Source organism: Rutidosis leptorrhynchoides, chromosome 7 (genome assembly GCF_046630445.1).
Source record: "Rutidosis leptorrhynchoides isolate AG116_Rl617_1_P2 chromosome 7, CSIRO_AGI_Rlap_v1, whole genome shotgun sequence".
In the NCBI taxonomy this organism is placed as follows: domain Eukaryota; kingdom Viridiplantae; phylum Streptophyta; class Magnoliopsida; order Asterales; family Asteraceae; genus Rutidosis; species Rutidosis leptorrhynchoides.
In genome coordinates this window covers 27,868,107-27,881,121 of record NC_092339.1, presented here as the reverse complement: position 1 = coordinate 27,881,121, position 13,015 = coordinate 27,868,107, and the positions used below count along the sequence as shown (strand labels likewise).

At 33.8% G+C, this 13,015-nt stretch overlaps 1 protein-coding gene across 2 annotated transcripts; it reads left to right on the top strand.

Moving 5' to 3' along the window:
- Positions 1–4,029: 4,029 nt before the first annotated feature.
- LOC139856980 (uncharacterized) lies at positions 4,030–12,574 on the top strand. 2 transcript variants are annotated; one of them, XM_071845689.1, is made up of 15 exons: positions 4,030–4,158; positions 4,268–6,890; positions 7,000–7,128; positions 7,204–7,386; positions 7,478–7,807; positions 7,887–7,950; positions 8,041–8,211; positions 8,948–9,043; positions 9,380–9,576; positions 9,658–9,873; positions 10,572–10,847; positions 10,954–11,101; positions 11,405–11,538; positions 11,885–11,971; positions 12,051–12,574. In XM_071845689.1, exons 2-15 carry the CDS (start codon positions 4,305–4,307, stop codon positions 12,135–12,137), a joined length of 4,704 nt encoding a protein of 1,567 aa, XP_071701790.1. In that variant the 5' UTR covers positions 4,030–4,158; positions 4,268–4,304; the 3' UTR covers positions 12,138–12,574. The 2 variants fall into 2 exon arrangements, with proteins under 2 accessions (XP_071701790.1, XP_071701791.1); XM_071845690.1 differs by lacking the exon at positions 4,030–4,158 and having other exon boundaries at positions 4,199–6,890.
- The last annotated feature ends 441 nt before the right edge of the window (positions 12,575–13,015 follow it).

Sequence of the window (13,015 nt, the reverse complement as noted above, 5' to 3'; positions counted from 1 at the left end):
ATATTTTTCTCCAAATTTCACAAACTTAACCCCCTAACTTTTTTTAAATAAAACCAGAACGCTAAAAGAGACAACTTTCACAAAAGGAACAACCCTTCAATGTTAGATGTCGAAAAAAATTCTTTTTTACAAAATAGATCAAGACTTTTTTTTTAACTCGCATTCAAAACGGAGCCCCCGGCGCGAAGCGAGGGCTCCACATCTAGTTTTGATTGAATGATTACAACGATTTAAATAGTGCATTTTTTCATTGTTGCCGGCAGCATGACATCATGCATATGTTCTTTTTATTGGCATATGCATTACATCATGCATAGGTGTTTTTAATATTTTTTTAATGTAAACGTGGCATTTTTATATTTTAAATATCAATTTTTCTCATTATTAAAAAAAAACAATTTTATAATTATTCTTCGTTTGTCCCCTCGATGCCATATATAACAGATATTTTTAAGATATTTTTAAAATATTTTTTGTTCTTAATAATTGTAAATAATTCTTTACAACAACGCATGATTTATGTTTTCAAACTTTGTATCGTAAACAACTTTAACGAATTTTTTCTTAACTAATTTGAAACTTATAATATTGCACAGGCGTTGTCGCGTTGATATACTTATCAAATTTTTAATACATTTGCCATAACTATCCATTAACCAGGTTGTACAATATAACGTTTTAATGCATATTGATTGTAGTGAGTTTCGACATTGTGTGACATCCGTCAGTGACTCTTAACCGCCGTTAAAAAATGCATATTCATTGTAGAAAGTGGCGGACCTTAGCGTTACTCAAAGGGGTATCCGCCCCACCTGAATGTAACGGGGGAAATCTTTTACTCTAAAGCCTTTATTTTTTACCAAAAAATAAGGTCTTTATTAGTGTTTACCTCCGCTGGAAATGGAAAATTTATTAAATTTTAGCATCCGCCCCATCTGTTTTTGAGTTCGAGTTCTGCCACTGGTTGTAGATGTGGATGATGGCGAGTATATCACATTATCACCACCCATTTTGTATAAATTTTTAAGTATATTTTATTTTATATATATTTTATACAACGAAACTATTTATTGATGTAAATGATTTTTCATATGTAACGTGCATACTCTCATTTTTTAAATCGAAAACGAGTAACTATTATTCACAAAGAAACAACAACAACAACAACAACAGACCCAATCTCACGTGCGTAGGGTATGAGGGAGGTGAGACGTAGACAATCCTTTTCTATCTTTGAATAAAGAGAAGTCGTTTCTCCACCCCGAGTGAAAAACTCCAAGAGTAGAGAAGGTCCTTCCTCTCTCTGTTCGACGGATAAAGATAATGTGCGTGTTTGTGTATATATAAAGATATAAAGATATATCTGTAAGATAACCAAAAAAATAAAAAATAAAATAAAAAGAGACGCCATGAAAATGATATAATCAAATTTCCATGGGTTTTAGATAATGCCTGAAAATTATTATTCACAAAGAAAGTTCATAAAAAAAAAATTAGACCTCCCAGAATCATACAACTCAACTATTGAGCCAACTAAGACGAAACCAACTAACAAACTCACAACAATAACAACAACAACAACAACAAGTGGATCTGAATCAAAAAACCGAAACACACCTACACATACAACAAAGACATGGAATTCAATCTAACCGACAAAGCGGAAGATTAAGAACCATCTACTATCCTAATCACACGAACCCTACGCTAAACGAAGAAACACCCACGAAACAAAGAGATCAATCGTCCAAGGTTCCCATTTCCACACATTAGACAAGTTTTTTCTTTATTTTCCTTCTCTGTTTCTTGTCTTGCACCGAAGAGGTAGGCGGATCGTTAGAGTTTACAGCATTACCAATTTGAACACTCTTCATAGTATCCATCATCACTTCATTGAAGGCCGCAAAAGAATCAAACACAAGTCGACCACTCATCTCTGAAAAATAGGTTTTTTTGCATGTTGATTTATCAAATTCAGATACAACATCGTTAAAACATAACGAGCCCTTGGTCAAAAGTACATTCGGGTCAGATTCAGCACCGGAAGTGGACTCCACCACAATTGGATAAACATTAATATTACGTCATTCCTTTGACAAAATTTCAAGTTTTTTCACATAATTACCAATACATGGGCATATCAAAACACCACGAGTGATTTTACTAAATCTATAGTATCTATTAAAATACTATCCTAATGATGTCATCTTTCTTAATTAATCCTATACTAATACTTAATCTTGGACACGTGCTATTTAGTTAGGAGGGTTTGCTGATGTCATTAATCAAATATATATGACAATAATATTATATTAAAAATAATCAAATGCTCCGTGTAAATTTAAATGAGTATATGAAACCGACATTAACCTAGCGGCCTATAATTTAATTTCCTGTTCCAAAAAAACATATTAACCCTAACAATCTAACATTAAACATTCACGCCTACTTTCGTCTTCAATAATCCTTAGACACTGTCAGGTTTTTAAATAATTCTTTTACAGTGGTTCTATTTGTCATCCTTGATTCGAATTTTATTGATATTAAAGTGTTTAATTTTTCATTCCTGATTGATCAAATATGCATATGAATATTGTTGTCTAGCAATTACAAATCAATATTTGTATTCTAAAAAGAAAGAAAAAATTAATTATCAGATAAGTTCAAGTGTTCAACTATATACACATTTACTAGAGGATATCCAGTATGTTATCTTCATCATCTATTATATCACTATTGTCTATTACAAATTTTTATAGTTACCGGATTTTTTTTATTTATTTATTTTTTTTATTTTATTTTCGACGTCGTGCTAGATTGGATGTCACATTATGGGATGATTGCACACAACAATTTGTTGACTATGTTTTAGCAAATAGGTATAGGTATGTAGAGAATATAGTTATCATTCTGCAATATGGAATAATGTGGTTGTGTGAAGTTAATTTGTTAATTTTACATTTATCTTTTATCATTTGTTTGTTATTTAGTTGTATGTACTTACGTTTCACATTGAATTCTGTTTTGTAGATGTTCTAACCATTCAAAACATAGTACGATCACATGCTCTTCACAAGACTACTTTGTTTGTTAATGAACCTCTTCCTCGGATCAAAGATTTTAAATATCGATTCAACTATCGATTTAGTGTGAAAAGTTCTTCAACCGTCGCACAAAAGCTTATAAAACCCTTATTTTTATTATAAGTTAGTTGATCTATTTTAGTCATATTTTTTAGCGATAACCATGAAATGCAATACTTGAGCTAATATGTCATATATTTTTATTTATTGTAACGCTATGCCACATTCTGGATTTTACTATCTTTATAAGTATAAAAAATACATGGATGTGCAGTCATTAACAATAAGGTACATTGTTAGACACAAGTTAAATTTGTTTCACAAACATGTTGACTAAACGTGTATACAAATTCAGAATAGGGATGCATATTAAAACAGTTTATTACAATCTATTTTTCTAAAAAAATTTAAAAGACATTTATTTACTAATTATTATTATTATTATTATTATTATTATTAATAAAAATATAAATACTCAACTTGAGCGAACTTTATTACTCCGTATTATTATTTACTGTTAATATAATAATTATAATTACAATTATTATATTATTAGTATTCAAATATGGATTCTTTTTATGAAATTAATTACGTTACATATGTAGGCAAAAATATGTCTCTCTATATATTTGTGAAAACAACAATAAGTTTCTTAGTCAAATGGGTTATTAAAATAAATTACTTTAGCATTTATATTCACTTAATACCTAAAACATGTCATTAAATTATTTCGTTTAAACAAACCCGTAATTTCACGGGTCATTTCACTAGTACTGTACTAATTGATGAATGCAAAATCGTACATAAAAAGGTTGCATATGGTATATTCGAACGAGGAATCAAAACGGGTCAATGTCCAAAAACACCACATTTGAAATTCATAGAAACAGTTTAAAAAATATTAAAATAAAAAAGTAATAAAAATAATAAAAAGCCCTCTTTTTCCATTTCATTTTTCACACACAAAAAACACCGATCGCTGCCGTGCATCACCACCACCACCAACCACCACCTCGGGATTCCAACTTATTTCACCATCATTTCTTTTATCCGCTCTATCTATTAATATCACTCAGTAAGTCTCATCTTCTTTATCTCTATCTCTATATCTATATATTCATGTAGCTATATCTATATCCATACCTATACATACATCCTGATATGAAATAGATACATGAAATTAGGTATGTGTACTACTCTCGAGTAAACTTCAATTAACCTATGGGGCGTAAGAAGCGTACCGTCCCTACTCGCTCCAAACCGGAGACGCCTCCAGTTAATCCGCCACCACCGCCGTTGTTATCCGTCGATGACGGTGAAAACGGTTGCGAGGTTAGTTCAATCACTACTGAACAAAAATTGGATACGAATGTGTTGATTTTACAACAAGATGTACATCAATTAAACTTGGAAAATGAAGTTATGTTAGCGATTGAATCAGAAGGTTATTGTCTTGTAAAAATTGAGTGTGAGAAAGCCCTAAATGCTGTTAGACGTGGAAACCATAAGAAAGCACTTAGGTTAATGAGGGATTTGTGTTTAAAACATGAGAATACGGCTTACTTAGCCTTGATTCACCGAGTGCAAGGGACTGTGTGTGTTAAGGTTGCCGCGCTTATTGATGATCCTACTGCTAAACAACGGTATTTAAAGAATGCGGTCGAGTCTGCTAAGAAGGCTGCAGAGTTAGCCCCTAATTCGGTTGAGTTTGCTCATTTTTATGCTAATTTGTTATGTGAAACGGCTACTGATGGAAAGGATTATGAGGATTCGGTGCATGAGTGTGAGCGTGCACTAGCGATTAAGAATCCGGTTGATCCTGGGAAGGAGAGTTTGCAAGATGAGAGTCAGCTGAAGATTTCGGCACCTGATGCAAGGATAGCTCATGTGCAGAATGAGCTTCGTGCGTTACATCAGAGGGCTAATCTTGGTACTATTTCAACTTGGATGAGGAATTTAGGGAATGGGGAGGATAAGTTTAGGATTATTCCTATTGGAAGGGTTTTTGAAGATCCGATGGATGTAAGAGTAGTTCAAACTAGAAGGCCGAATGATATCAAGAAAGTGAGCAAGACAGATGAAGAAAGGAAGAAGGAGATTGAAGTTAAAGTGGCTGCAGCCAGGTTGTTGCAGCAGAAACAAGAATCGGCATCTGTGTTACAAAATGAAGGAGATAAAGGTTCAGAAGCTTCTTCGGGGCCCAGTCAGCGAACAGGTGAACGGCGGAAAAATGGAAAAGTGAAGAAGGGTGTGTCTGTTAATGAAAGGAAAGATTGTGTTCTTCCTTTTTGGAAGTCAATGGTTGTAGATTTGAAGAAGAATTTGTTCAAGATAAAGGTATCTGATATCAAGGCCCATTTTCAATCATTAAAAGATGGGTTGGCGTATGATGTTATTACAGAAGCTTTGACATTTGGTGTGCGTAATAATGGTTGGAGGTATTGGATGTGTTGTCAATGTGGTGAGAAATTCTCGGATCCTGAATTGCACAAGCAGCACGTTGTACATGAGCACATGGATAGATTATCACCCAAATTCCAGGAGGTATTACCTTTAAATGTTGATGATGAATGGACTGAAATGCTTATGACTTTTCCTTGGAGGGCATTGGATGTTAATGCCTCAGTTAGAATGATCGAATTGCAATCGAATTCCCCAACCAAGAACTATGAATCAGCAAATGACCGTTTTAGTGACAGTTGTTACTTTGATGAATCATGGGATTCATCATTTGGACAAGATAACTATGAGGATAGTTGTAATGGTGTAACTGCAGGGGCCTGCACAAAGCATCTTAAGACTTCTGATTGTGTCCCAATGGAATGTGATCAAAGTGAAGGTTGCAAGGGATATTTTAGTCCTGATAGCTGGCCTTTATCTGATGATGATGAGCGAACGAAGATACTTGAAAAGATTAAAACTTTATTTCAGTTGCTTATCAGACATAAATGCCTTGCAGCTAGTCATCTTACTAAGGTCATACAGTTTACAGTTGAGGAGTTGCATCCACAGCTTATTAACTTAAATGTGGAGCAATCACCTATTTGTATATGCTTTCTTGGTGCATTAGAGCTTAGGAAAGTGCTCATATTCTTGCAAGAATTATCCCATTCTTGTGGAGTAGGTAGGTCTTTAGAGAAAGGTAATGCTATAGAAGAATTGGACAGCATCACACAAGTGAAAGAAATTGCAGAAAAATTTGTTTTTGATAAAGATGGTTCAAGTTTCTTGTTGGATAGTCCAGTTGCTGATGATGATAGTTCTTTACTGACATGGATATTTTCGGGTCCCGCAAGTCGAGATGAGTTGACTTTCTGGACTAAAACACGAGATGAGAAGATACATAAAGGGTTGGAGATTTTAGAGATTATTGGTAAAGAATTTTTACATTTACAGAGCTTATGTGATAGAAAGTTGGAGCATATAAGTTACGAAGAAGCATTGCAGTTGATTGAAGATCTGTGTCTTGAAGAAGGTAAAAGAAGAGAAAATGCTACAGAATTTGCACATCGAAGTTACGAGTCCGTGTTAAGAATGCGACGAGATGAGATTTCTCAAAATGAAAATGCATGTGTAAATAGGTTTGAGGTTGAGGCATTAACAAATGTGTTAAAGGAAGCAGATTCTTTCAATGCTACCCAGTTTCGGTTTGATGATACGTATGGTGGTATGAATGTGAATGTGAATTCTCATTTATTGGATTTAGAAGCTGGTGAAGATGATTGGAGGGCTAATGATTATCTTCATCAGTTGGATTCTTGCATAGAAATTGGAATCCAGAAACAAAAAGAACAGTTGTCTGTTGAGGTATGTTTAATTAAAGAAATATTTATCATCTATCATATACAGAATTACATATATGATATATCATATGTGTGCAGTCTTTCCACTTTATCTCACTTTTTTAGAAATGCAGCTTAGCAAAATTGATGCACGGATCATGCGAAATCTCTATGGGATGCAGCAGTTGGAAGCCAAGTTAGGTCATTTATGTGCTCATGATTTTGGACTCATCGTTGTGCCTCTTGTAAAATCGTATTTGCGGGTTCGTATACAACTTCCTATACATGATAAAAATGTGTGAATATATATTTGCTTACAATTTTCATGTTTTTTTTAGGCACTGTTAGAAAATTTGGCAGAGAAAGATGCTACAGAGAAGTCAGATAAGGCCAGAGAAGCTTTCTTGGCAGAACTTGCTCTTGATGCTAAGAAAGGGATTGGTGATACTCAAAAGCATCATAATGATAAACTAAAGGATAAAAGAAAGAACAAAGATCACAGAAAAACAAAGGATTTGAAGGTTTGAAATAAATTCTAGTATCTTCTATTAGATTATAGATCATGAATATGAATACTGTGCTTGTTTTTAATAGTATTTTCCATACGTATAGGCTACGAGTACTGGTGACCTACATGTTTTACCCCATGAAAATGAAGATAAGGAATATGTGTTAGATGAACAACAGACTGAAGTTGTTACTGAGGAAGATGAAGCCAGGCGTAGAAAGATTGAACTTGAAGCCGAAGAAAGGAAGCTTGAAGAGACGTTGGAATATCAAAGGAGAATTGAGGAAGGGGCTAAACAAAGACATCTTGCTGAACAGCATAAGAATGGGTCAAGAATGACCCAAATGAGCATGGTGCCATTACAAGTTTCAGATGTCTATAACAAGCGTAATGCTGTTAACCATGTTGATGATGAAGGGAAGCCTTTAAAGTTGGTAAGTATTATAACATTGGAATTTTATGTAAGAGCATCACTATGATTACCTTTTGGGTCTTACCAACTTTATTTTTTAGGAACTTTTGAAGCAAAGCAATGGACTTTTAAGCCCCCCAGAAGATGGACATAGAGAGATGAATGGTATCAATTGTGTTTTACATTTTATAAAATAAATCTGATAAAGGAAGAAGTAGTATTTATTAGACTACACTCTGTTAATTATCTGTGCAGGCTTACTTAATGAGGGAATTGTGGAGGATGGTGCTTTGTTTTCTGAGCGTAGATCAGGAAGAAGAGGTCGGCGGCATAAAAATGCAACAAAGCTATTAGAAGGACAACTTGTGTCACCTGGAAAGGAGACAACTGAATCTGGACAAAGTACATATAGTGACCATCTCCAAGGTGAGTTTAGATTATATGTATGTATGTATGTATGTATGCATGCATGCATGCATGCATGTATGTATGTATGTGTGTGTGGTTGTATGGGTTTGTAGGTGCGTGTCTCCATGATCTTTTTTGTTTTCCCTTCCCCCTACTCCCTAGTTTACCCACACAGTAACTTTTACAGTTTAAAAGCTACAAAAAAAATTGAAGTTTATTGGGGATGTGTGTGAATTTAAAATCTGAAATTGCAAGAAGCTGCAGCCAACAAGAATCTAAAGGAAAAATTTATTATGAATAACTCCCACTTATGCTAATTTCTAAAAGAGATGTGTAGAAGCTGCAACCTATTGTTGTTTAGATAAAGTTCCTGTAGGTATTTTATGGATTAGGGCAGGGCCTAGAATACATGTATTCTCATCAGATTTCTTTAATCCCTAATAACTCATACTAGGGGCCAAAAATCATGGGTTTTATTGTTTCCATTCATCTTTGTTTTGTTATGTATAATTTTCATAAATTTGTATGGAGTGCCAATGTCCCTACAACCATTTTTTGTTTGGGCAAAATGAAGAGGTAGAAATGAGAAATATAAGATGTCGATGTAGATGAATGGAGTTCTTTTTCCAAGTTTTTCTTTTTTATTTATTATTTATTATTTATAAAGTTTTTAATTATTATTAAATGTATTTGTGATATCAAGATCTCAACTGATGAATCGTACTTTGCTTGTCGACATATATATTTTCTTCAGGAAATAACGACACTAGGTTATTGACGTTGCAAGCCGAAGATGATGACGAAAAAAGGTTCCAAGCTGACTTATCAAAAGCTGTCCGCCAAAGCCTTGGTATTTTGTCTACTTATCTTTAACACAATAACAAACATTATCATGATTTTGTTTTATTTGGGCCATTTTGATTTTGTTAATGCATAACATTCACAATTTTACATTCATCTGAATAGGACAGCACTTTATTAATATATTATTTTCAATACCCTTTATCTAAGTTTTTAGTTTCATTCACGGTTTTGAAAAGGTTTTGATCTAGTTTACTTGATGTAAGTCATGCATATAGCACATTTGGTCCATTTCATGCGTCTTTGGGTATGTTGAAACATGTATCTATGTTGTGTAAGATTTCTTGAATTTGCGTTAACTTTACTAATTTTTGAAAAATTCCAGATGCATATAATTCACACAACAAATATCCTTTAAAATCTGGATCGATGAGCTCTGAAGATATGCTTATACAAGGGGAAGACTCTTGTGTTACATCTATTGAAGTCTTTCCAGAAAATGTAAACGCAAGTGACATTTACGGTACAGGCCTGAAGAATGAAGTCGGTGAATACAACTGTTTCCTAAATGTTATCATACAGGTTATTGTCTTAATATTACCGTTCGCTCTATATTTTGTTCATCTCCTAATTAAATATTTAATTTTAAACTTATATTTGCAGTCTTTATGGCATTTAAGACGGTTCCGGGAGGAATTTTTGAGCAGCTCTACTTGTGCTCATCTTCATGTTGGTGATCCATGTGTTACATGTGCTTTGTATGATATTTTTAGTGCTTTAAATTTGGCTTCCACTGACACAAGAGTTGAAGCTGTCGCCCCAACTTCTCTTCGGATTGCTCTTAGCAACTTGTACCCAGATAGTAATTTCTTTCAGGAGGTATGTTATACTTTTTTATTTGTTAACCTTTTTATGTGCCATAATGGATTATATATAAGTTAGTTTTGTGTTAGGTTAGTTAAGACAAGGGGTTTTGGTAGTGTGAGTGAGATGTAGAAACTTTGTGCATGGATGTGGGCGGTGGCAGTTACAACCCATTTAGCAACTAGGAGTTGTCCAAAGTTCATATTCAATGTGTACGTCGTAAAACTGTTTATTTCAAAAAAGACATAATTACTGAGATAGTCCTTGTGGTTTCACTCAAATTGCTAAAATAGTCCCTAGGGTTTTATTTATCTACTTGGTCCTCGTGGTTTTCAAAACAGTCCCTGTGGTTTCACCAAGTTGTTGAAACCACAAGGATCATCTCAGTAACAAAAAAACTATCTCAGCAACATTTTGAAAACCACAAGTACTATCTCGGTAAAAAAAAACCCTAGGGACTATTTTAGCAATTTCAGTGAACCAGAGGGACTATCTCAGTAATTATGTCTTCAAAAATTAGAGTTCTTTTGGTAATAATGTGGATATTGTTATCTTTAAATCTAACGTGACGATCAACTATTTATTAGAACTCTAAGAGATGGTCAAAGTAAGTGTTTATGGGTCAAAAATAAATTATTCATCTGACCTGAATCCATTATGACTACACGAATCTATTATTAGGTTGTTATTGAATGTACCATATGATTTGACAGGCACAAATGAACGATGCTTCTGAAGTATTGGGAGTAATATTTGATTGCCTACACCAGTCGTTCAATTCTGGTTCTAGGATTTCGCGTAATGAACTAGATGAAAATACTTCAATGGGCCATTGGGAGTGCGCAAATAAAGCTTGTACAGCACATTCTCTTTTCGGTATGGACATATTCGAACGTATGGATTGCTATAGTTGTGGGTTAGAAACTAGACGACTCAAGTACACTTCATTTTTTCATCAAATTAATGCCAATGCCCTACGCACCATGAAGGTATATCTCTTACAGTCTTACCCTTGTGCTTTATTATCTTTTGTAGACGTTAATTATGATACCTTGATAAATAAATTAAATTCTGTTATTATCATATACTTTTTAGGTCATGTGTCCAGAAAGCTCGTTTGATGAACTATTAAATTTTGTTGAGATGAATCACCAATTAGCTTGTGATCCTGAAGATGGTGGATGTGGGAAGCTTAATTATATCCATCACATTCTTTCTACTCCACCTCATGTGTTCACAACAGGTCTTCCTAGCAACTATGATAAATAATCACTAGAGGTGGCAAAGTGGGCGGGTCTCCGGGTTGGGTAACAGGTCAAAATGGGTACTTTTTGGTCACTAGTAATCTAAAAATGATTTAGTTTGTGCATCAAGGATACACTTCTGATTACTGTGGGCCCATTTGACCCTTTTCCTTTCTTACTATTTTGACACCTGTTTGACTAATTAGTACATGGGCTCAAATTGCTACCTTTACCGTCACACATCACATCGTTTCTTGTTCTTGAACATTTTCAAAGCCTAACATATATTTGTTCTTTTGTAGTACTTGGTTGGCAAAACACCTGTGAAAGAGTTGAAGACATCAAGTCGACACTGACAGCACTATCTACTGAAATAGATCTAAGCGTTCTTTATCGTGGACTGGATCCAATTAACAAGCGCCGCCTTGTTTCAGTGGTACACTATTTATCTCTTAGAACGTGCAATCTCCTATTTTTTTGTTAGTTTATATATTAAACTATACCACTTTGCCTATTAGTTTTTTATTGTAGATGAGCAGTAAAATATAAAAACCCAAAAACTTAACCTTTTGGGGCCCTTGCTTTCATTCCTTTTTTTTAATCTAGTACGAGTACGTGAGAATGAAGCAAGGGGTTATTTATAATTTTAATTTAAACCTGAATGTTTGATTGTAAGCATTTAAGTTAGAACATATTGAACCCCATGAGTAATTTGTTGACATCCTATTCCACCTTTTAAAGTTTTTAGTTATTTACAACTTTATCCTCACTGTCAATTTTAGGTATGCTATTACGGACAACATTATCATTGCTTTGCTTACAGCTGTGTTCATCAACGGTGGGTGATGTATGATGATAAAACTGTAAAGGTAACAAACTTTGCACTCATTTATGTTGTATCATGATGTTTTCTTGATACAGTGGCGCACTGACTTTCAAAATTTGTAGGTAATTGGAAGTTGGGAAGAGGTAGTTACAATGTGTGAAAAAGGGCATTTGCAACCCCAGGTTCTTTTTTATGAAGCTGTTATGTAGCCTATAAATACAAGATCGTGTCGCGTTTATAATGCAATTCGTCATTTTAATGGTGGTATGTGGTTCGTCTCTGAAGTTATATAGTTGCAGAAGCTATTATATGGAAATTTTGTAGGAAAGTTATGAGGGAGAATGCATCTGTATGTGAAGAAGTTTTGACCCAGAAAAGTCAAATAGTACAATCTGGCAAAAGTCTAATACCGTACTCACCAGTTGTTATTATCCGCCATTAGTATAAGTATTTTTTTGGAGGAAAAAGGGTATAGATTGTCACTTAAATAGCACCTTTTATGATCAAGTTAATTACTGAAAAATTATGTCATTATTAAACTAGTTTATCACTCATATTTTGGGTTACATTTAACCAAGAAAGCATTTTCGCTTTCGTCCAAGTAAATCAGATACAGGATCCTGCTTTATTAGAGAAGTTATATATTGACCTGGTATAGTAGTAGTACTATACTACTATGTACAAATTGATATAAAAATAAATATATTTGCAATAATACTGTAAATAAAGTTTATAGATACTACATATTTACTATACTTGCAGTTAGTTCTAATTATTCTGGCTAGTAAAAGGGAAATAGTTAAAACAAGAGTGAAGATGTTGGTTGTTACTTGGTATCCATTTTAAGCTTTCATCACATGAAAAACCTCATATGGGGTTGAATTAAGATGAGCAATATGAATTTATGAGCATGTTACAGTATCACCTGACACCTGTATCTGTATGTCCTGTTATAAGTTAGGTGCACAAAAAAATGAAATTGGATGATTGTATGAGCCTTCATCCCATTTGTGCTTACATTATGCACCCATATATGTTAGTCTTTAAATTCTTCATTTGAAGTTTATACCACTTTGTCCTTAATTTT